The 25,890-nt window shown below is 36.9% G+C and overlaps 1 protein-coding gene across 8 annotated transcripts in view; it reads left to right on the top strand.

Moving 5' to 3' along the window:
- The first annotated feature begins 2,413 nt into the window (after positions 1 to 2,413).
- The window catches only part of LOC142339499 (uncharacterized), a 97,453-nt gene continuing 73,976 nt past the window's right edge, over positions 2,414 to 25,890 (top strand). For 2 of the 8 annotated variants that reach the window (XM_075389563.1, XM_075389566.1), the window contains exons 1-2: positions 2,414 to 3,372; positions 24,570 to 24,683. In XM_075389563.1, the coding sequence (XP_075245678.1) occupies positions 3,295 to 3,372; positions 24,570 to 24,683 (192 nt within the window). In that variant the 5' untranslated portion in view covers positions 2,414 to 3,294. The remainder of the gene's footprint in view (positions 3,373 to 24,569; positions 24,684 to 25,890) is intronic. The other 6 variants (XM_075389564.1, XM_075389565.1, XM_075389569.1 and 3 more) reach the window with 4 other exon arrangements.

Genomic DNA, 25,890 nt, shown 5'->3' with positions numbered 1-25,890 from the left:
TTGCCAGATTAATTCAATACAAAGAAAAGTTTGTCTATTTCGGCATGACTTTGGAATTTGATCAAAAATTTTATGTCGAAAGTGCTCTTTCATTGTCATTCCCACAGTTATGAAAATTCTGAGATTATAACTGGAGACACCTGATTGTTTATTTTGGACAATTTGATTAGTTTCAGTCGTATTTCGTTTTTTGTCCATGCTCAAAACATTTATGTTGGTATATCAATTTTAAAAGATTCAATTACGCTGGATTTCTTGAATTTTTTCTGATGAATGAAGAAATCAAATTAAGTATTGAGTGTTGCCATAGACAATCACCTTGGTATTGAAACAGAACATGGCTGCTGGCATCTATACCATCAATACTTTTGTTTTTGCACGCGCTAGATAGTAATCATTTATTTGGAATGCTCTCCTTTTTGTTCAAATTAGTTCACCTTTAGTTTTTTGGCGAAACAGGTGAATTGGGCTTTGAAATTTGCATTTTCCCCGTTCTAATATTAGATGAGAAATGATTGAACAGTTATGAATATAAATGGCATAAGTCAACTGATCGAGTTCAAATCAGTAACATACCTCGTCCAAGACATCGGAAAAATGAAAAATTTTCAACATCAGCTTAAATTATATAGGGAGACTGCTTTTATATTATCCGAGAAATTTATCCACCTGTTGGCAAACCTAATTAATATTTGGCAATAGACTATTTTCCTCACGGCGTTTTTACGTTGCTATTTTGTTTTTGCATAAATTTGGTTCTAGTGTTGGTTTTGTTCAAATCTTCAAGGCAAATCTTCAAGGCGTTTCTCGTGTTCTACTGTTTCTGTTTATCATGAAGAAGTTTATCACGAAATATCTGTTTATCATGGCAAAAAAGTACGCCAAAGGAAGTGGAAAAACTGTTGCAAAGCACAACCATTGTTAAACTAAATTCCTAAACTAAGTTTGTGTTTAATTTTTTGTTAAAAACGAACGGTTGCCCCCAAAGATATCTCTTGTATCCTTAATATTAACAAAAAGTCAAGAGAAGCCTACTTTTTGGCAAAAATTTTTTTCTGATCTATTTCAAATAAAAATATGCCTTTGATTTATTTGCATGTTGAAAAACATTAGTTGATTATACAATATAGCGAGATAAAGATGTTGGATATTTTTTGGGAAACAGTTATGAATATAAATGGCATAAGTCAACTGATCGAGTTCAAATCAGTAACATACCTCGTCCAAGACATCGGAAAAATGAAAAATTTTCAACATCAGCCTAAATTATATAGGGAGACTGCTTTTATATTATCCGAGAAATTTATCCACCTGTTGGCAAACCTAATTAATATTTGGCAATAGACTATTTTCCTCCCGGCGTTTTTACGTTGCTATTTTGTTTTTGCATAAATTTGGTTCTAGTGTTGGTTTTGTTCAAATCTTCAAGGCGTTTCTCGTGTTCTACTGTTTCTGTTTATCATGAAGAAGTTTATCACGAAATATCTGTTTATCATGGCAAAAAAAGTATGCCAAAGGAAGTGGAAAAACTGTTGCAAAGCACAACCATTGTTAAACTAAATTCCTAAACTAAGTTTTAGTGTTTAATTTTTTGTTAAAAACGAACGGTTGCCCCCAAAGTAATCTCTTGTATCCTTAATATTAACAAAAATTCAAGAGAAGCCTACTTTTTGACAATTTTTTTTTCTGATCTATTTCAAATAAAAATATGGCTTTGATTTATTTTTTGCATGTTGAAAAACATTAGTTGATTATACAATATAGCGAGATAAAGATGTTGGATATTTTTGGGAAACTAGTTTTGTTATTAAACATTTGGCGTCTCCTCGAGAGGGGTAAGTTACCCATACACTTTAGTAGGTACGTCATATTTTTCAATTAAAAAATGAACGTAGTTTATAATTGCTGGAATTCAACAAGGATCTAAAAACGTGTTGTTTGCTTTCGGAATTGAGATTATTTACTTCGAGTTGAAATCTATTTTGCTGGGAACTAAGACTCGGTGAGTGCACTGAAACCAGCATGAGCTGACTGAAACTTATTTTGCAAGCCCAGCTGCCAAGAACGGGCAAAAGACTAGTACATTCTGGTGGGCTAGTAGACCTAGCATTAGCTAACTGAATTCCCCTCGACATACTCGAGAAAAGAGATAAAGATACTCCTTTCATTTACTTTGCAATCTACTTGAAGTATTTTATGGCGCTTATTTGTGTAAGCAGATCAACTAACTTGTCGGATTCTTACTTTCACTAGTAGTGCTACACATGTGCACGTATACACGTATGTGTGCATGTGTTTGAGCTGTTCTGTGCAAGTTGTGTAAGTGCCTGTGGTGTTATTGCCATAGCTAACTAGCTTCAAGTATTTGCTTGGTTACTCGCTTGCTGGTATGTGTGTGTTATGGTGGTTGTTTTTGTTCCATAGATAGAAGTATAGCAAGCAAAGCGGAGAGATAGCGAAATATTTGCAACTGAAAGAGAATGAGTGAGTGAAATGCATTTGCCCTGTTTTGCATAAAGCAACCCACAACCGTAACTTGTGCATGTAAATAAATTGTGGGTATTGGCTGGTGGTTGCCTTGTGTCATGTTGTTCTTTGTGCGTCTGTTAAGCAGATATTACTATTCCGGATATAGACATTAAAACCCATTTTTGCTCCTCTGGGACCTTTTTTCTAACTCCTCTTCTCCGTGTCGGCATCTTTTACATCCTAGCTTGACAACGCGCAATTGCCCCCTCTCTGCCTTAATACATCTATCTCCCTTTTTCCGCTGCCTCTGGTATCTACCACCTTTACCTGCTAGTTTTCCTGTTGCCAATAGTTTTTTGCCCTACTAGCTTTGATCAACTTTTAAGTACACAACGAGCACCCGATAGTGAAGTTTGCTTTAAAAAGGAACTGACTTACGATCAATCGATTACATTTAACCTGTTGAGGTTGTAAACCTGGATTTGTCTTTTAGTTCTTATTTGTCTCTCAATCTAGTTTATACAATCAAAATGAAGCTGCATTGCCCGATTACTGTTTCTACCATTATTTCTACTACTGAGTAAACTGTGGATTTAATATCGTTTCAGATGATGATAATGACTAAAACAGTGACTTTAATTGTGTGATTATGACTGGCTGATTCAAATATTTACTAACTACTGCTGCTGACAGTCTATTTATGTCTGATTAATTGACTCGAATTGATTGCTGTTACCTGTCGCCTGCTGTTAGTGTACACTTACTGCTATCCTTAACTAACAATCACCATTTATCGTGCAGAAAGCTCACAAGATTTATTGAGTTATGGAGAACCACACTGGAGAAGCTGCTTCTAATCCGAGCAATGCTGCACCATCTAGCAATCATACATCTTCTACTCAGGTAGATATTTCTTTTTTTATACAGGATTAATATTTTTGTAAAATCTACCTTACTTAAAAAGACTTCAAAAGAGTTTTCGAAGTTCAGAAATTCAGTCCTTTTATGAGTCATCAAAGTGGCTCAGTAATATGCATCCGCACAATATGTTCGGACCCGTCTGAACCACAATAGTTGCTCGAGTCTTCAAATATGCCTAATTTTTTAAAATAGGGTATCAATTGACATTTTGAGACTTATAAACTGGAATTATACAGACCGACCGTCGAGGACTTCAAATTTTATTTTGAACGGTTTGTGTTTTGTCAGAGACCTACGCATCAGATGATCCTTGAAGATATGATAAAAAAGCAAGCACAAATTTATTTTCGTTAAAAGGGAACGGATTTTTCTTCTGACCTTCCGCTAATAATTGCATTTATAATTGGAGCACACCATCTGAACGTATACCGAACCCGCAGTCAGAGGGTTAGCTCTACTCTGAGCTGTTCAACGATTGAGACTCATTTTTTCGAAATGTGTACTGAAAACTTCACTGTTATTTTAGAGCCTCCATGCTCAGGTAACTCTTATTTTAAAGCCTCCATACTCAGCCACTTAAGTTCTTGTAGGTTGATTTTTTCTTCAAATTTTGAACTAATGTTTATTCAATAATAGTTTCAAAATCATCAGTAAAAAGATTTATCAGGAAAAATTTTATGAAGTTATGTTCAGATCAAAATTCTTCTTATAGGCAGTTATGGAACATTATTCAGTTCGATATGAACTAGTATTTCTAATCTCTCAGAAAGATTTTTTGTTGAATTTGATGCTTTATTTTCGAAAATTTTGGTTTTATGAAAAATGTTTCAGCAATTGGTCCCAATTTTTCACGTTTTGAAAAATTTAATTTCATAAGCTGAATAAGTCTACACCATGTTTACGGGCCACTAAGGAAGAGCTTTTGACGCTTTTCCCTCGTGATTTTGTAAATAAAACCTTTATAGTGCAGACAAATGGAAAGCGCAGAAAGTGTTGGCTTTGTTATTCTTGTTTGAGTTGAAAAAATTGGTCCTATAATGGGAAATGTATTGATTTTCATTGTTTTGGAACCTTGATTTGTTGACTCGGAGAGTCTAAACAGAAACAACTGTAGCTTCTGGATTTTAAATAATTTCAGCTGTGAAAGATCAAAAGCTCTTAAAGATTGTAACATAACAGTCATGAGCCTGAACTGAAAGCTCTTTGTTGCAGCATAAAGCCTTCTGTTTCAAGAGTTTTCCCACTAATTGAATTTTAATTTTTGATTTTTGTCAACCAATCCGCGATGGAGGTTGAAAACGATTGCTTCAACGAAGTTGACTTATCAAGTATTATATTTAATAGCCGCGTCAGCAATTCCAGGCGGCTAATGTTGCGATCCTATTTTTTTAAATTCGTCTAACAGATTTTTATTTTGTCTTACCGTAATGAAATTTCTGCTTTTAGGTCAATTGCGTGACTTACCTCACTAGAATGATTTCTGAACTCACTTAGGGAAGTTAAAGATCAATAGCGTGCATCCATGTGGTGCCAAACTTTTATGCCCTAATTAATTGCTCTCAAACGAAGTTTGTAACAATTATATTAGTCCTGTCGGTCTTTTTTATGCGATTTTTCGCTTGACCGATTTTTCGTCTGACGCTATTGACTTTTCGTCCTCAAAAACGGGATAAACGGGTAGCGCCCAGTGGGCATTAAGTGCTCTTAGAGCCTTTCAGCTCTGTTTTAGCTCAAACTGTTTTGAGAATTATACTTATGGTGTAAAGGGCGGTTCTTAGAGGTTGAAGACCCCTCCACTGTTGAACCTCCCTCTATTGCCCCCACCCCCCCGCGCTGGTAGCCCCCACCCCACTGTTGCCCACACCCCCCATTACCCCCGGTGCACTCCCGTTTCTAGCTACCTACGAACAACCGCTCGCTAAAAACACGCAAATGCACACACTATTATGCACAATTTTTTTCAAGTTTTTATAAAATTTACGACATTTTTTGATTTTTATTAATTGCTCTCAAACGAAGTTTATAGCAATTATATTAGTCCTGTCGGTCTTTTTATATGCGATTTTTCGCTTGACTGATTTTTCATCTGACGCTTTTGACTGTTCGTCCTCAAAAACGGGATAAACAGGTAGCGCCCAGCGGGCATTAAGTGCTCTTAGAGCCTTTCAGCTCTGTTTCACAGCTCAAACTGTTTTGGAGACTTATACTTATACTTATAGTGTGAAGGGCGGTTCGTAGAGGTTGAGACCCCCCTGTTGACCCCCCCCCCCTATTGCCTCCACCCCCACCGCGCTGTTGCCCCCCCAGCCCAGTGTTGCCCCCCATCAGCACCCGGTGCACCCCCCCCCCCGTGGCTAGCTACTGACAAAGCCAACCGCTCGCCGGTCGTTTGAGAGCAATTCGCCCGACGTTTGTCGGTTATGTTTCTTGAGTGTTATTCTTGAGTTTTTGTATTCGAATATCAAGTTTGAGAACGCTTTTTTAGGGATTTTTCCTTATAGACCGTATGCGTCATAAAATTGACAGTACGAATCTAACCCAAAAATCTAGTGGTCTACTAAAGGATTTTTGGTCAATCTTCTTTTTTTATTTGTTTCAATTTATGGAAGGCAACAAGCGTCTATCGCGGCTATTTTCCGGCAATCTGCCGTCAATGTTTTGTATATACTATTAAAATGGTTTGAAAGTTTGTAGAACTTATGTTAGCCCTGCTGCTCTTTTTTTTGCTTTTTTCGCCTGTCCAATTTTCCATCGGACGATTTTAATTTTTCGTCCTAAAAATGGGATAAACCGGTAAGGCCGCGAGGACATGTGGCTGAGCAACTTTTTAAGTGCCTCATGCCTCAATGGTCTCTAAGTATGCGATTCACTGGAACTGTCTTGTGGAGACATAAGTTCGTAATGTGAAGGGGGGTTCTCAATATTAAGAGCTGCCCTCTAGGTGACCCCCAGTCCCCTGCCACTCCCGGCATCCAACCTGCACCACCTCGCGATTTAGGCCCCATTATTTCACACCCTTTTAGAAAGAATTTTTTTCAAGGATTTTGAGTGAACTAAACAACGCGTTATTAAAAAGCTGTACGTTATTGGCCAAATTACGCCACTACGTGAAGGCCTAATGAAAAGTGGGCCACAATTTTTTTGTTTTTTTTTACTTTAAGTTTTGCTAGGGGCCAATCTAAGCTCAATAAGCGCTATTTGAAGCACCACTAAGAAAATCTGAAATTCCCGCTAATTGATTTAACTGGTAATCTTAATCAACAATTAGGAAGCACTTATTCCAAGATATCAATTAGCTAACACTCTAATTTAGGTGAGAACAATCTTTATTTACCTCTAAATGTACTGTGCTTATAGGATAAAATTGAGCCAAAGAACCTCAAAATTCTGGTCAAGTGGAAAGTAAGTACGCATTGGCTATAACAGAAGTGCTTATAATTATTTACAAAAACTTTCAATAAAGTATCGGACTGGTTGGAGAAACTTCTTAGAATGACCTCGAAAATGAGATTGATTGCGACAGGAATAGACAAATGTATGAATTCTATGCAAATAGCGGAGAGCACACTAAATGCATTGACGCTTTCATCATTTTCAATTGTAATTCGAGCTGCTTTTGATTTTTTTCGACGTCTTTAGCTAGTTGGTACGATAGTGATTCTCCGCTGAAGTTCAGTTCGATTAAAGAGAGATGCTCAAAGTGATGTTTCCCTGAAAGAGTGAGACAATGAGTTGCTCTCTATCGAGGTTTGGTGCTGGACTAGATGCTTGTCATTGTAATTTGGGTTTGACTTTTTCTTTTGGAGACTTCAAATTCATGAATTCAAGTGATCTGAAAAGAGCAAGATATTAAAAATTACAGTTTCTGGCGATAAAGGGCATGTGCGAGAATCCAAACTAAAAATAAAACCGACTATTTTCCTCAAATAGTTCGTATGATCATTAGGGATTTCTAATGCTTTCATTTGCTGTCCATGGTGAAATCGGAGATTCTCAGCTAGAGTAAGTGGCAATTGCATTTCCCTTGCTCTTTGCGTGATCTTACTCGCTCGCTCTCTTCTGCAGATATTTCAACAGCTGAGCTCATTCCTACTAAATTTCAAATGAAAATATTGCTAAAATTTTTTTGTTAAATCCTAGTGGTAATTGTTTGCTAAACATCATTTGAAGGCACTTAGAAAACCTATTGTCCCCGCTACTAGCGCCACGCGCAAGCAGGCTACAATAGAATGGAGTCCACGTTTATTTATGAAGCAATAGAACTAGCAGAGAAGAGGAAACATTTCCAATAAAGCAAATTGTTATTAATATAGTTTAGTCACTGCGATGCAGAGTGAGCTGGCTTGCTAATGTGATATGGTACCAAGTTTGCGTTAGCCTATAGTTCTGAGAAGCCCAAGGCAAGAAGAGTTCAGAGAATAGAAACTAAGCTCCCTTGTGTTAGGTGTTCTTGAGCTTTGCTTTTTCAAAAGAGAACGTTTAAGTCGTAATTTGGCTTCACAGAAATTTTACACGAAGCTTGCAATAAAATTTCTAATGGTTTTCCCTGGAATTAAGCTGTATTTTGCCGAATTTATTCCGCACTTTTGCTCTAACAGCATTTCTGCAAGACATGAGTTAATCCTTTTTATATATTATTTTTAAATAAAATTTCAGGCAATAACTATACTCTTGTCATTTTAATTTCGAAATCTTTGATTGACGATGTAGACTTTCTTTGTGACTTTGCATTGCGCTTCACTTTTGCTTCTCTCGCGATCTAACTGGCTCGCTTTCTTCTGCAGATATTTAAACAGCTCAAATCATTTGTCGGAGCTTTCCTACTAAAGGTTAAATGAAAAGCTTGCCAAAACTTTTTTCAGTAAAATCCGTGGTCATTGTTTGCTCAACATCATTTGAAGGCCCTGAGAAATTTTATTGTCCCCGCTTATAGTGCCATGGGCGAGCAGGTTGCCTTGGAATTGAGTCCACATTTAATTATGAAGCGATAGAAATAGCAAAGAAGACGAAACCTTTCCAATTAGCAGTTAGATATTAATATAGAAGTCTGGTAGAAAGTTCTGCTTTTTACAGCGATGGGGATTGAGCTGTCGTGCTAATGTATTATGGTACAAAGTCTGTCAATCTATAGTTTTGATAAGCCTTAGGCAATAAGAGGTCACCGAATACAGCATTTTTAAACTAAGTTTTTGAAAAATGTGAACACAAGTGTGAAAATTTCAGCAAAACGTTCACGAGAGTTTTTTTGAAACCTCGAAATGAGTAATAAGAATTTTTTTCTCAAAATAAAGCAAAAATAAGTAAATCACATATACTAACAAAGAAAAATTTTACAAAAATGTTTGCACTGTAAATGTGGCAATATGGTGAGGAAAAACAACGGAGCCACTGTGGCTCAAGCTTTTTTCCCTGGCGTAAATGAAAAATGATCTTTTTTTCAAAAACTTCCGGGAAAACTGTGATTTTAGTATCATGGGCCAAAAACGTCAATATCACATATTCTAGAAGGTTTTAGACGCATGAAAAAACACCAGTAAAAAAAGGTGGTGTGGGCCGCCAGGTGCCTACAGCCCCAGAATTTTGTTTTTTTTTTTCAAATATAAATTTCACTAGATGATGATTATCCAAAATGTAGTATTTAACTTTGATAGAATGAAGAGATAAATTGTCGTGATGCGCTGGTTGAGTCAGCAGTATTAATTCCCTGATGTTGATGGATGTTGTACTGTGGGGTTGCTCTATACGACAAGAAGTATTTTTTGATTTTGCTTTATAGAAAGGTTCTTTAAGGAGGTGCATATTTAAGGATCGCGTTACACGAGATGAGTTTCAAAAGAAAGCAGATACTTGAGGTAATTATCAGGTTCTAGATTGTTTGTGGTCCTGAGGGCAAATTTCATGAGATTGCTTATGTGCATTTCATATACCGTAAGTAATTGATTATTGAGGAAAAGCTCCGACGACGAATCGCGCTGGTTTCTGAAAAAATCGTATAACTGTTTCTTTCGAAATATAATTTGGTTTCAAAGAAAAACGGCAGCAGCCGCACACCAGGATACGATACTGTATAATCGAGTTGATTTGGTTTGATAGTAGTTAAGCAGCTGCTTTCGAGTTTTGAAACATTGCCACACTGATTACTAAGTCTTAACAAGATCATCAATGTGAAACAAAGCAAAATTTTGCTATCAAAAAGAATACCTAGATAATTACACTATGTAACCGATTGGAAAATTTTATCATTTATAAAATCATACTTGGGTTATGATCATTAGGGATTTGTAATGCTTTCATTTGCTGTCCATGGTGAAATCGGAGATTCTCAGCTAGAGTAAGTGGCAATTGCGTTTCCCTTGCTCTTTGCGTGATCTTACTCGCTCGCTCTCCTCTGCAGATATTTCAACAGCTGAACTCATTCCTACTAAATTTCAAATGAAAATATTGCCGAAATTATTTAGTTAAATCCTAGGGGTAATTGTTTGCTAAACATCATTTGAAGGCACTTAGAAAACCTATTGTCCCCGCTACTAGCGTCACGCGCAAGCAGGCTACAATAGAATGGAGTCCATGTTTATTTATGAAGCAATAGAACTAGCAGTGAAGAGGAAACATTTCCAATAAAGCAAATTGTTATTAATATAGTTTAGTCACTGCGATGCAGAGTGAGCTGGCTTGCTAATGTGATATGGTACCAAGTTTGCGTTAGCCTATAGTTCTGAGAAGCCCAAGGCAAGAAGAGTTCAGAGAATAGAAACTAAGCTCACTTGTGTTAGGTGTTCTTGAGCTTTGCTTTTTCAAAAGAGAACGTTTAAGTCGTAATTTGGCTTCACAGAAATTTTACACGAAGCTTGCAATAAAATTTCTAATGGTTTTCCCTGGAATTTTGCCGAAATTATTCCGCACTTTGGCTCTAACAGCATTTCTGCAAGACATGAGTTAATCCTTTTTATATATTATTTTTAAATAAAGTTTCAGGCAATAACTATACTCTTGTCATTTTAATTTCGAAATCTTTGATTGACGATGTAGACTTTCTTTGTGACTTTGCATTGCGCTTCACTTTTGCTCCTCTCGCGATCTAACTGGCTCGCTTTCTTCTGCAGATATTTAAACAGCTCAAATCATTTGTCGGAGCTTTCCTACTAAAGGTTAAATGAAAAGCTTGCCAAAACTTTTTTCAGTAAAATCCGTGGTCATTGTTTGCTCAACATCATTTGAAGGCCCTGAGAAATTTTATTGTCCCCGCTAATAGTGCCATGGGCGAGATGATTGCCTTGGAATTGAGTCCACATTTAATTATGAAGCAATAGAAATAGCAAAGAAGACGAAACCTTTCCAATTAGCAGTTAGATATTAATATAGAAGTCTGGTAGAAAGTTCTGCTTTTTACAGCGATGGGGATTGAGCTGTCGTTCTAATGTATTATGGTACAAAGTCTGTGTCAATCTATAGTTTTGTAGTTTTGATAAGCCTTAGGCAATAAGAGTTCACCGAATACAGCATTTTTGAACTAAGTTTTTGAAAAATGTGAATACACGTGTGAAAATTTCAGCAAAACGTGCACGAGTTTTTTTTGAAACCTCGAAATGAGTAAGAATTTTTTTCTCGAAATAAAGCAAAAATAAGTAAATCGCATATACTAACAAAGAAAAATTTTTAAAAAAATGTTTGCACTGTAAATGTGGCAATATGGCGAGGAAAAACAACGGAGCCACTGTGGCTCAAGCTTTTTCCCTGGCATAAATGAAAAATTGATCTTTTTTTCAAAAACTTCCGGGAAAACTGTGATTTTGGTATCATGGGCCAAAAACGTCAATATCACATATTCTAGAAGGTTTTAGACGCATGAAAAAACACCAGTAAAAAAAAGGTGGTGTGGGCCGCCAGGTGCCTACAGCCCCAGAATTTTGTTTTTTTTTTTTCAAATATAAATTTCACTAGATGATGATTATCCAAAATGTAGTATTTAACTTTGATAGAATGAAGAGATAAATTGTCGTGATGCGCTGGTTGAGTCAGCAGTAATAATTCCCTGATGTTGATGGATGTTGTACTGTGGGGTTGCTCTATACGACAAGAAGTATTTTTTGATTTTGCTTTATAGAAAGGTTCTTTAAGGAGGTGCATATTTAAGGATCGCGTAACACGAGATGAGTTTCAAAAGAAAGCAGATACTTGAGGTAATTATCAGGTTCTAGATTGTTTGTGGTCCTGAGGGCAAATTTCATGAGATTGCTCATGTGCATTTCATATACCGTAAGTAATTGATTATTGAGGAAAAGCTCCGACGACGAATCGCGCTGGTTTCTGAAAAAAATCGTATAACTGTTTCTTTCGAAATATAATTTGGTTTCAAAGAAAAACTGCAGCAGCCGCACACCAGGATACGATACTGTATAATCGAGTTGATTTTGGTTTGATAGTAGTTAAGCAGCTGCTTTCGAGGAACGTAATATCTTAGTTTTGAAACATTGCCACACTGATTACTAAGTCTTAACAACATCATCAATGTGAAACAAAAACGAAATTTTGCTATCAACAAGAATACCTAGATAATTACACAATGTAACCGATTAGAAAATTTTATCATTTATAAAATCATACTTGGGTCATAATTTATGTACATGTGCTTCCATAATTTATGGAAGCACTTGTGATCATCTTTATTTACGTAAATTAAGAGCTGGTTTGTTAGCGTTAAGCCATTGACTCACGTTTTCGATGTCCTCATTCATTTGCGTTTGCGATAGCCCCGTGGCTGCTATCTAATCAGTGTCGTCTGATCAGTGTCGTCTGCAAACGGAAACAATTCTATTTTGAAGAGTGACCTTGGTAGGTCATTAATGTGTATTAAAAACAGAAGGGCTCCGAGGATGGACCCCTGCGTTATCCCACAGCTAAAGCAATTCCAGTCAGAGGCATTATTCCCTACTTCAACCCATTGCATTCGATCGCTCTAGTAGCTCGTTAACTAACTTGAGGTGTTATAGCGCACTCCATACTTTTCTAACTTGTCCTGCAAAATACTATGATCAAATATGTCAAATGCTTTCTCTAGATCAAGAAAGAAGCTAATTGTTTTCCGATTACTAAGGCGCATTTGTTCTGTTAAATCTGCCAGTGCATCAGTTGTACTATGCTTTTTTCTGAACCCAAACTGTCTACAATGGAAGAAATCATTGATCTCAAAATACTCAGAGTTGGCTGTACATTACTCTTTCGAAAACTTTCCTGCAAACTTTTAATAGGGATATTGGCCGATTATTGTTTCCATCTGTTGTTGAGTTTCCTTTATGCAGCGGAAAGACTTTAGCCCTTGATAAGCTCTTGGGAAACTTACCTTGGGGAAAAACAAATTGATGAGATCCTTCGAATATGTAGCTACTATAGGAGCAGAGGCTCGAACTATCCGGTTAGAGATGTGATCGTCCCCACATGACGATTTTAATTCTAGCTTTTTATTTTTATCACCTTCAGAGCCGATGTTTCACGAAAAGGCATTGACCAATTTGCTTCATGCAAGCTTATGACGGACATTGAGGTATTTCAGCCTAAAGTTCCTCACCAATGGTTGAGAAAAATTTGTTGAATTTGTTTCAAACTGTTACTGCAGTAACACCATCTGACAACACTCATCGAACGATCTCGGCATGATCTGTTCCTTAAAATTTTACCTCTTCGTTCACTTAATAACTTATAAGTTTGCCTTGAGTCTCCTTGAGTTAACCTTAACCTATTTTTATATTTCTTTTTGGAAAGCTTAACTTCGTTTTCAAATCTTCCCCCAAGAGAACAGAACTTAGACAGTGACGGTTAGTAAGCTTTTGATTGCTCTTGAACGAAGTTCATAGCAATTATTGTAAACGTGTGTCTTTTTTATGCAAATTTTGCGTTTGACTATATTGCGCTTTTCTTCTAGAACATTCTTTGACTTCTCAGGTGACTTTTTCACGCTTTCGTGCATCTTCTTGAGTGATATCTAGTGCTCCAATGTTGCTAATATAAAATCGATTGCAGCATAGCAAAATTAAGTGACTCGTACCGCAGTGATCTCCTAGTGCTCCGATGTTTCTAATATAAAATCGGTTGCAGCATAGCAAAATTAAGTGACTCGTACCGCAGTGTGGGTCGCCATGGATCGAGAGGTCAGTAGTTCGAATCCCGGTGGGGTCAATAATTTTTTGCACCCATAAAGAGAAATCGATCTAGACTAAAGACCATGAATTAAATTGCCTTGACTATCGTTCAAGAGCAATTCTTCCGACATCTGTAAATAGTTTGTGAATCATTTGGGTTCATTCGAAGGAATGGTTTTTGACTTTACAAGCGGCGCGAAGCGATCAGTAACGTCAGTGAGCACACCTTCAAACGTTTTGAATGGTTGTTTAATACCAATGCTACCTTGTATTGAATGACCAGGTTAAATAAGATTTTCTTAAGAGATTTGAAAGCAATTTACTTGAGATTCAGATTTTAGGATGTTTGTTGTATTACGAAATATTTTAGAGCTTACACCCTTGTATTGTTTTTTCCATTTTAGTACAACAGGGTGATGGTCGCTGAAGTTCTGAAATTCCATGACCTCAACTACAGGTGAGTTCAGTTTTAGGTGTATGAAATGGTCAATGCTGGTGGAGTTAATATCTACACAAGTGGCTTTGAGGGGGCTATTAGAAAGGCATTTGATTCGATTGCAGTTAGATAACTATTTGACATAAGATTGCTGCCTAGTAGATTGATGTTTATGTCCCCGCATAAAACTATTGGTTTATTTTTTGATGCTATTTCACCAAAAATTCATCTACCTTCTCTGTAAGGTCCTATGTATTGTAACGCGGAATGAAATCCTTTCTTTTCAATTTCGCCATTTTTTGCCTCATCAAAGGGACTGGAAATTTCTTCAATAACATTACAATACTGTCTTAATTGCAGCATAATTCCTCTACCATAAGCTTTACGATTTTTTGATATAAATCTACTGTAGCCCTTGATAAGAAAAGGTAGACAGTCATCATTATCACCTGACCACTATTCAGTTAATCCTAGCATACATGGTGGAAACCCAAGGCTATACACAAGTGCTTCCAAGTCGAGTGCTTCTTAAGAGATCTCACGTTAACATTCAAAAACGAAATGCAAGCACTTGAGAATGAAGTATTGGATTTTTTGTTTGAACTTTTAAGACTCTTGGTTTGCACCAAAAACAATAGAAGCGCTGTTGAAGCAGTTCCAGACGTCCGCGAACGGGTGTTCAAGGAACAGCCCCGCTTCGTATAGCCCATTTACTTTGTATAACCTTTTGTTTTTCCAAATGTAGTGGGTATATCTCTCTTTGGTCCAGGCACTTTCAATTCGTGAGTTATTCTTCATGAGTTTGAGTGATGACTTCAATTATCTTGAGACTGCGAAACTGTTCACTGAGAGCTTTTTCCTCTTCTTCCACATTTCGATCTTTGCAACTCTTCTAGCAAACTTCACAATGATAGGCCTTTCGTTTTTCCGTCTTGATGGTAGACGATGGGCAATGGATATGTCGTTTTAAGAGATTTAAGCACATCCGCAATTTCCATCACTTTCTTCATATTCACATCATAGCCTTCAGGCATTTTGCGTCCGTTGGAATCAATTTTTCTGTCTTCTGGCATTGCAACTAATTTTATGTTGTCTCGTCGGTTGTAGCTTTCTGCTTTTTTGGCTTAAGATTGCGCTTGCAGAGCACTTTGGTCCGTTATATTTGTCAGTTTTGGTTTTATCTCCTTCTCAAGTTGGATCTTCATTGATGGTATAGCATCTTCCACGTTTCTTTGGATGGTTTCCTTCAATTCAGATATACTTTAATCAGTTATATGGGGAATAGCACCTGTAATTGCTTCTTTGATAGACACTTCAATTTGCGATATGGTGCTTTCGGGTAACAGGTTTTGGCCTCTGGGACTTAAGGCAGGAGCTTTTGTTATTGCTTTTTGGAGTTGAGTTCTGACCCAGATCAATATGGTGGCATATCCACTTCAACGCATGCATCAATGCTAGTGGTTAATGACATTGTCCTTCTCTGAAACTATTAAATAAAATTATCACAAAAATCAGGCGAAGTAAGTAAGTTTCATAAACATCATTTGAAGCCCCTTAGAAAACCTACTGTCCCCGCTCTTAATGCCATGATCAAGCAGACTACAATGTAATGAGTCCACGTCAGTGGTTCAAGAGCGGAACAATTTATGTTTGGATAATGTTTAATTTTTGGGCAAAAGAACTAGCAGAGAAGGTGAAACGTTTCCAATAAAGTTATTAGTTATAAATATTAAAAAGTTGCATTCACTGGGGTGGAGTCGGAGTGAGATGGCGTGCTTTTGTACTATGGTATACTCGTGTCATCTTATTTTCAAATTGTTTGCTTGACTGTGAAGGTTGATTTTCCTAGTGATTTTGCAACTAACTTGCTCGCTCTCTGCAGATTTTTAAACAGATAAAATCATTTATTGGAGGTTTCCTATTAAAGGTCAAATAAAATGAGCACCAGAATTTTTTTCACTTTAAATCTTGCTGGTGGCCAATCTAAGTTCGCTAAACACTATTTGAAGCCCCATAGAAAACCTACTGTCCCGCTATTTGATTTTACAGGGAGTCCTAATCACCAGTTCTAAGAAAATTTTCCAAGTCACCAATTTGCTAAATTAGATTTAGCTGTCAACAATCTTCTATTGTCCCCTAAATAGACTGTGTTTGTATGTTAAAGTTGAGCCAAAAACCTCAAAATTTTGAATTAGTTAGATAGAAGATAAGCATATGATGTGGCTATAACGAAAGTGCTATCAATTAAAAAATCTCCCTCGAAGTATAGGTAGTGTTTGGGAAACTTATGAAATAAGAGCTGGGAATCGAATTTAACTCGGACGTGATCAGAAAGCTCTTTTAAATCTATACAAACAGTCTGCCACGCGCTACACTGCTATAGAACTGTGCAGTTTTACTGGTTTTTAATTGTAATTTGTTTCGCTTTGAGTTTTTGATATTTGGTACGATAGTGATTACATCTCAAGTTGTGTCCTCTTAATAAGAGATGATCAAAATGTTATTTCCCTGAACAAGTGAGTTTATGGATTGCTCTCGAAGTCTGTTGCTGGACTGGATGCTTTTCAGTGGAATTTGGCTGATCTAAACAGAACGATTTATTATGAAGTACGCTTATCGGCGATTAAGTCAATGTCCGAGAATCCAAACTAAAACCGATTATAGTTTCTGTACTCAAATAATTCTTATCATTTAGTATATTTATTACGTTCGTTTGTTGTCCATGATGAAATCAGACCCTCAGCTAGAGCAAACTGCAATCTGCCTTCCTATGGCACTTCTGATCTGAGAGCACATGCTGCGAAGATAAAAGTCAATCTAAGTTTTAGGCAATTTTTGTAGTCTTTCCGTTAAAATTTTATCTTCTGATCGTGTAGATTTTCAGACCGACTTTGAATTATGCTTCTAATTTTTTGTGATCTAACTTGATTGCTGTCTTGTGCAGATGTTTAAACAGCGGACCTCAATTGGCGAATTTTTACAAAAGTTGAAATAAAAATGGCACTTAAAGTTGCTTTTTTGCCAAATTATGTTCCACGCTTTTGAACTCATATTTTGGAAAATCTGAAGACAAAAAAGTTGAGCAAAACGTGCTCCGGTTTTCTTTAAAACCTCCAAATGAGAAAGCTCAATTAACATCTTTTGAAGTCCCTTAGAAAACCTGTTGCCCGCTACTAGCTCATAGATTAAGAAGGCTAAAGTGGAATTGAGTCCCTGTCAGTGGTTCAAGAGTGGAGTAATCCATGCGAATTGTGGGTAATGTTTAGTTGTAAAGCAATAGAACCAGCAGAAAATATGAAACAGTTACCAATAAAGCAATTAGTTCGCAATATAGAATTTCGGTAGAAAGTTGCATTCACTGCGACGGAGCTTGCTTGCTTTTGGTACTATGGTATCAAGTTTGCATTTGAATTTAGTTCTGCAAAGCCGAAGGCAATGAGAGTTCAGAGAATAGGAGCTGAGATCCCTGGTGTTTAGGTCGTCCTGAGTTGTTGTTTTTCAGAAGAGATAATTATGTTGTAATTGGGCTTGAACAAGTTTTTGGCGGAAGCTGCCATTAAAGAGTCTAATTGTTTTCCCAAGAATTTTGCTGTATTGCTGAATTTTTTCATTTTGGCTTTGAGAGCGAATTCTGCAGAGTTAGGTCAAGCTTTCTAAAATTATTTTCAAAAGAATTTACAAGCTGTTTCTATTCTTGTGTCGTTTTTTAAAAATCTGCTTGACCGTGTAGCTTTTCCGAGTGTCTTTCCATTACGTTTCTCTTGCACTTTGTGTGATCTAACTTACTCCTACTAGGGTTTCCTACTAGAGATCAAAGCGCGCCGAAATTGTTTTTTCACTTTGAACCTTGCTGGTGACCAATGTAAGCTCACTAATCATTATTTGAAGCCCCATAGAAAACATACTGTACCGCTATTTGATTTGACAGAGAGTCCTAATCACCAGTTGTAAGAAGAACTTATTCCAAGATATCAATTAGCTGAATAAGATTTAGGTGTTGACAATCTTATATTGTCCCCTAAATACTGTGCCTGTACGTTTAAATTGGAGTCAAAAACCTTAAAGTTGTAAAATAGATAGGAAATAGGCACTTGATACGGCTATAGCGAAAGTGCTAACATTTACAAAAGCTCACTGTAAGTATCGGACGTGTTTGAGAAACTCATGAAATTGAGCTAGGAACCGAAATTGACGCGGACGTGATCAGAAAGCTGTTTGAAATCTATACATGCACTGTACCCCACGCTACAATGCTGTAGGGCTGTGCAGCTTTACTGCATTTTTAAAATTGAATTTGCTTTGGATTTTTTGACGTTTCTCGCTTTTTATGTCATTTTTGCCTGAAAAAAGTGAGTCGATGAAATGCTCTCTATCGAAATTTGTTGCCTGACTGGATGTTTGTCAGTGTATTTTTGTTTTCACTTTATCTTTTGGAGACTTTAAATTCTTGAATTTGAGTGATATAAACAGAGCAAGTTAAAAATTAAAGCGCATGTGCCAGAATCCAAACTTAAAATAAAACCGAATATAGTTTTTTACTCAAGTAAATCGTGTGATCATTAAGGATTTTTAATGCTTTCGTTTGCTGTCCGTTGTGAAATCGGAGATCCTAAGCTAGAGCAAGCTGCAATCTGCCTTTGCATCTCAATTTTGATCAGAGAACACATGATCCAAAGATATAAATCAATCAATTCTTAAGTTACTTCTGTGAACAAGTTGCAGGCAATAAATGTAGTTGTGCCATTAAAGTTTTAAATGTTCGCCTGACCGTGTAGACTTTCCGAGTGACTTTGCATTGCGTTTCCCTTGCTCTTTGCGTGATCTAACTCGCTCGCTCTTAAGATATTTCAACAGCTGAACTCATTTTTCGGAAGTTTCCTACTTAAAGTCAAATAAAGCGCACCGATTTTTTTCACTTTGAATCTTGCTGTTGGCGAATCGAAGCTCACCAACCATTATTTGAAACTCGCTAGAAAACCTAGTGACCTAGTCTAAATTCCGGGTTCTAAAAAGTTATTCGAAGACATCAGTTTGCTAAATTAGATTTAAATGTGAACAATCTTCTGTTATCACCTAAATAGATTTTGCCTGTGCTGCAGTGGACCCACAAAAACCTCAAAATTCCACAATGGATAGAAAATAGGCACATGATGTGGCTATAGCGAACGTGCTAACAATTACAAAATCTCACTGGAAGTTTTGGACGTGTTGGTGAAAATGAGCTCGGAATCGAAATTGACGTGATTAGAAAGTTGTGTGGAATCTATACACGCAGTGTACCCTACGCTACAATTCTGTAGGGCTGTGCAGCTTAACTGCGTATTTAATTGTAATTGACGCTGCTTTTGGTTTTAAAGTTGTTTGCTCTTTGCTACGATAGTGATTCTCATGTCAAGTTGGGTCCGATTAATAAGAGATGCTCAAAGTGATTTTTCCCTAAACAAGTGTGTCGATGAATTGCTCTCTATCGAAATTTGTTACTAGGCTGGATGTCTGTTACGAAATTTTGGTGACTTCATCTTTTGGAGACTGTTTATACATGAATTTGAGTGATTTAAACAGAGCGAGTAATTACAACGTACGGTTATTGGCGATAAAGCGCATCTGATCGTGTAGAGTTTCAGATTGACTTTGTACGTTTCTCCTGCTTTATCGTGATCTATCCTTTGTTTATATTTAAAGCAGCTGATCTCAATTGGCGAAATTATACTACAAAATGGTTTGAAGCCCCTTAGAAAATCTATTGTGCCATCGATTTGCTCCATGGTTCAGCAGGTGACAGTGTAATCAAGTCCAGGTCCATTGTTCGACAGCGGAGAGTTTTAATCGGCATGTGTCAGTAATGCTTATTTTTGAAGCAAAGAAAACAGAGATGAAATATTTCCAATAAAGGATATAAATATAAAAGCCTGGAGAAATTTCTGCGTTTTCCGGTGATGGGGAGTGAGCTGGCGTGATTACGTATTATGGTACCTAGTATGCGTTAACATATAGTTCTCAGCAGAATATGGCAACAACAGTTAGGGAATAGGAGCCGAGCTCTCTGGTGTTTTGGTCCTCTTGAGTTTTGGTTTTTCAAAAGTGAAATTTGTAATTGGGCTCCCGAGAAATTTTCCAGGAAGTTTGCAATAATACGTCTGATTGTTTTCCCAGGAATTTAGCTGTAGTTTGCCCAATTTTTTCCGCACTTTTGCTCTAACAGCATTTTCTGCGAGACATGAGTTAATCCTTTTTATAAATTATTTTTAAATAAAATTTCAGGCAATAACTATACTCTTATCATTTTAATTCCGAAATCTTTGATTGACGTTGTAGACTTTCTGGGTGACTTTGCATTGCGTTTCACTCGCTCCTTGCGTGATCTTAGTGGCTCCCTCTCTTCTGCAGATATTTAAACAGCTGAACTCATTTGTCGGAAGTTTCCTACTAAATTTGAAAAGCTTGCAATTTTTTTTCAGTTAAATCCTTCGAGTGGTCATTGTTTGCTCACCATGATTTGAAGGCCCTTAAAAAACTATTGTCCCCGCTACTAGTGCCATGGTCAACCAGGCTGCAATGGAATGGAGTCCACTTCAGTGGTTCAAAAATGGAGCAATTCATGCGACATGTGGGTAATGTTTACTTGTGAAGCAATAGAATTAGCAGAGAAAAATTAACAATAAAGCAGTCAGTTTCAAACCTAGAATACTGATGGAATGTTCTGCTTTTTACAGCGATGGAGATTGAGCTGTCGTGTTAATGTATTATAGTATCAAGTCTGTGTCAATCTATAGTTTTGAGAAGGCAATAAGAGTTCACAGAAGTGGAGCTGACATCCCTGGTTCTGAGATCTTCTTGAGCTTTGGTTTTTTTCAAAAGAGAAATTTTGAAGTTATTGGGCTTCCCAAAAATTATCCCGGAAGCTTGCATGAAGGCGTCTAATGGTTTCCCCGGGAAATTTGCTGTGTTTTGCTGATTTTTTACAGCCTTTTTGAACTAAGTTTTTGAAAAAATGAAGCTTGCAGGCGTCTAAAAGTTCACCAGAAAATTTGCTGTATTTTACTGATTTTTTAGCACTCTTGAACTCGGTTTCTGAAGAATTTGAATACATGTGTGAGAATTTAAGCAAAACATGCACAATTTCATAAACATCTTTTGAAGCTCCTTAGAAAACGTGCTGTTCCGCTACTAATGTCATGATCAAGCAGGCAACAATGTAATCGAGTCCACATCAGTAGTTCAGCAGCGGAACATTTCTTGCAAAATTTTTGGGTCATGTTAAATTATCAGGCAATAGAACTAGCGGAGGTGAAACAATTCCAATAAAGCAATTGGTTATAAATATAGAAGTCTGGTAGAAAGTTGCGTTCACTGCCAGGGAGTGAGCTGGCGTGCTTTTGTTCGATGGTACCAAGTTTGCATTATAATTTAATTCTGAGAAGCCTAACACAATGAGAGTTCAGAGAATAGGTGCTGAGCTCCCTGGTTTTAGGTTGACTTGAGCTGTTGTTTTTCAAAAGAAAGTCAAGTTGTAATTGGGCTTGTAATAATTTTTCCAGCAAGCTTGCTTAAAGGCGTCTAATAGTTTTCCCATTAAGATTGCCGATTTTGCACATTTTCCGCATTTTGTCTTAGAGAGCAAATTCTGGGAAGGCAATCTTTTTTCTAAAATAATTTCAAAGGAAATTTCATGCAATTGCTTTTATCGTGTCATTTTATTTTCAAATTCCTTGCCTGACCATGTAGAGTTTCCGAGTGGCTTTGCATTACGTTTCTCTGGCTCTTTACGTAATCTAACTTGCTCGCTCTTCTGCAGATATTTAAAAAGCTGAACTCATTTTCGGAAATTTCCTACCAAAAGTCAAATTCAAGCGCACCGATTTTTTTTTACTTTGAATCTCGCTGTTGGCGAATCGAAGCTCACCAAACATTATTTGAAACTCGCTAGAAAACCTAGTGACCCCGCTATTTGAATTGACAGGTAGTCCTAATCACCAGTTCTAAGAAATTATTCCAAGACATTAATTTGTTAAATTAGATTTAGGTGTGAACAATCTTCTATTATCCCTTAAAAAGACTCTGCCTGTGTTAACGTGGAGCCGAAAAACTTCAAAATTTTAATTATAGATAACAAATAAGCACATGATATGGCTATAGCGAAAGTACTAACAATTACAAAATCTCACTGGAAGAGTTGCACGTGTTTAGGAAATTCATTAAAGTGAGCTCGGAATCGAAATTGACTTTGACGTGATCAGAAAGCTGGATGAGATCTATGCACGTAGTGTACCCTACGTTAAAATGCTGTATGGCTGTGCAGCTTTACTGCATATTTCATTGTTATTGAAGCTGCTTTTGATTTTTTCGACGTTTGATGCTCTTTGCTACGATAGTGATTCTCATCTCAAGTTAAGTCCGAATAATAAGAGATGATCAATGTGATGTTTGCCTGGAAAAGTGAGTCGATGATTTGCTCTCTATGGGAGTTTGATGATTGCATGCTTGTTGTCACTGTATTTTTGGTTTGACTTTATCTTTTGGAGACTTTTAATTCGTGAATTTGAGTGATCTAAACACAGCGAGTTGTTCAGAAGTACGGTTGTTGGCGGTAAAGCGCATGTGCGAGAACGCAAACTAAAATAAAACCGAATATGGTTTCTTTTCTCGACTTGTTCGTTTGATCATTCAGGATTTCTAATGCTTTCATTTGCTGTCCATGCTGAAATCGGAGAACCGCAGCTAGATCAAGCGGCAATTGCGTTTCCTTTGCTCTTTGCGTGATCCAACTCGCTCGCTCTCTTCTGCATATATTTCAACAACTGAACTCATTTGTCAAAGTTTCCTACTAAATGTCAATTAAAAAGCTTGCCAAAATTTTTTTCAGTTGAATCCTAGTGGTCATTGTTAGCTCTTAGAAAATGTTAGCTCTACTAGCGGCATGGTCAAACAGGTTACAATGGAATTGAGTCAACATCAGTTGGTTCGAGAGTGGAGCAATTCATTCGAGATGGCTCGGTGTTGTTTTCTATGAAGCAATAGAACTATCAAAGAAGATTCACAAGAAGAAACAATTCCAGTAAAGCAGTTAGTGATAAGTATAATAATCTGTTTGAAGGTTTCCTTCACTGCGACGGATTGAGAAGTCGTGCTAATGTACTACGGTACCAAATTTACGTTTGAATTTAATTTTGAGAAGCCTAAGGCAATAAGGGGTCAGAGAATAGGAGCCGATCTCCCTGGTTTTTAGGTCTTCTTGAGCTCTGGTTTTTCAAAAGAGAAGGTTGTAATTGGGCTTCAAAGAATTTTTCCATGAAGGTTGCAATAATACGTCTAATGGTTTTCCCAAGAATTTAGCTGTGTTTTTCCGAAAGTTTTCCGCAATTTTGCTCCAACAGCATTTTCTGTAAAGACAGTCAATCCTTTTTATAAATTATTTTTAAACAAAGTTTCAGGCAATAACTGTACTCGTGTCATCTTGTTTTTGAATTCTTTGATTGACCGTGTAGACTTTCTGGGTGACTTTGCATTGCGTTTCACTTGCTCCTTGCGTGATGTAAGGCGTGGCTCGCTCTCTTCTTTTGATATTTAAACAGCTGAACTCATTTTCGGAAGTTGCCTTTTAAAAGTCGATTAAAAAGCGCACCAAATTTTTTTCACTTTGAACCTCGCTGGTGGCCAATAGAAGCTCACCAAACGTTATCTGAAGCTCGCTAGCAAACCGAGTGACCCCGCTATTTGGCTTGACAAGTAGTCCTAATCCAAGACATCAGTTTGATTTGACAGGTAGTCTTATTCCAAGACATCAATTTGCTAAATTTGATAAATTCTGAAGTTTCGTACTAAATTTCAAATGAAGCAATAGAACTAGCAGAGAAGAGAACATTTCAAATAAAGCAATTTGTTTTTAATATAGTTTAGAGACTGCGATGAGGAGTGAGCTGGCTGGCTAATGTATTATGGTACCAAGTTTGCGTCAGCCTATAGTTCTGAGAAGCTCAAGGCAATAATAGTTTAGAGAATAGGAGCTGAGCTCCTTGGTGTTTGGTCTTCTTGAGCTTTGGTTTTTCAAAAGAGAACGCTTAAGTTGTAATTTTCCAGGAAACTTGCATGAAGGCGTCCAATGGTTCGCCCATGAAATTCGCTGCCTTTTGCTGAATTTTCCGCGCGCTTTTGAATTCAGTTTTTGAAAAATCTGAATATATGTGTAAAATTTTGAGCAAAACGCACTGTACTTTTTCAAAAGCTCGAAAAGTGTGATCTAGCTTGCAAGCTTTTGTGCAGTCTCAAATGAAACGGAGAGCATGGTTTGTGCTCATTTAGCCTGATTTGACTATTTAAATTGTGCTAGTAAATTGCATCTGTAATTGTTGTGCATAATGTAGAGCCCCTTGTCTTTTGCAGACTGCAATCTGGCTTCGCGACTCTCATGCTGAAGAAGAATTCCTCCGATATTAGCTTAAGCAGTACTCGGCCATTGTTACCTCTGTAGCAATGGATGTATAAGAGAAAATTGGCGTGTTGTAACTGAGTGTTTATACGTATGGAGGCTAAGGGCTATTTTTAACTCGTAAGAAGGTCACAAGTATCAATTCTCGTCCTCAAAATGATTTTAAATATCCTGTCTTTAGAACCAAGACCCGGCTCATCAATTGTTGAGAGCAGCACAGTCTGGCAACATTGACAGAGTGGAGGAACTATTGGCCAATCCGGAGAATGGAATCCACGTCAACTTGGCCAACAGTGTAAGTGCACTCCTACAAGCTCCATTCTTGCAGACACATCACAAACAAATGACATTTCTAACTTGAGAACATATGTAGCAATAACAAAATACGAAACTTGAGATTGGTTTTAATCAATTTTCATATGCGAAACGCAAGCAGATAAAACCTTACCTAGAATGCGTGTTCAGGCGACACAATTTACTAAGAACTCGGTTTTATTTTGTCTCCCATATTGTTTTGTCTCAAATTCTGGACAATTGCTCTTCGTTATTCGCTTAGATAAAAAAATCTTTTCCGTGTTTTCCTTTCATGAAGTGACCGACATATAATATACCACCTTTTCCTATTACAACACTATTATATTATGCTTTATAAATGAGTTCGGAAAAACGTTCTCGTGAAGAGGTATTTAACGAAAAAATGTGACTTGGGTCTTTTCATATAACGTCAGAAGGTGTTTTGAGTTGGTGTTATTTACAGGCCGCAAAGGTAATGTCGCACAAAAGTTTCAACTATTTAATCAACGGTAATTTTTAAAGAAATAAATCCGGTTGAACTGATTAAACAGCTTACAAAACTGAATTGGCAGTGAAACATATGGTTGTTATAAACTGCAGCTGTTGTTATCGACATTTTCACAATTTAAGTTATGAAATCTTTCTTTGCACCTCGCAAACTGTTTGCCTAGTGTTTCTTAACTGCAGGTAGAACTATCCCAGTTCAATGTCTTCAGTTAGGAGCACTTTGTATCATCAGTATTGCTAATAATTATAAAATATGAATTATATCTGACCTGATTAAAGCCTCCTTTGAATATCTTTTAGGTCTGTTGAGGAATATATAAATATAAATGAGTTATAAGTGAAAGCTGTTTCAAATTTCTGTTGGGTCATATTGATGAATTTGATTGGGTTCTATCGTTATGCCTTCTGTCTGGTTAATGATCTTTTTCCTAATCACGTTCAAAAGAGGCAGATAAATTAAAACTATTATGCATATTATCAGGAACTGTTTATTTCGTCAATATCAAAAGTGTTGTTTTTGGAAAGCTGTTGTTTATCTCAAACCTATCATTTGTCACAAACTATTGTTAATGTGAATTGATGAAGTGCACCATTCTCGAACGAAAAGTTCAATTTGTAATAAAGTACGGCTGCTTGAAAATGACGAGGAAATAAGCAGTTCTTTCTTCTGTATCTTTCAAGTTAACTTTATTGTCCTCACC

This window comes from Convolutriloba macropyga, chromosome 5, assembly GCF_964194025.1.
Source record: "Convolutriloba macropyga chromosome 5, txConMacr16.3, whole genome shotgun sequence".
Taxonomy (NCBI): domain Eukaryota; kingdom Metazoa; phylum Xenacoelomorpha; order Acoela; family Convolutidae; genus Convolutriloba; species Convolutriloba macropyga.
Note: the sequence above shows the minus strand (reverse complement) of the source record. Positions and strands in the feature narration are given on the sequence as shown.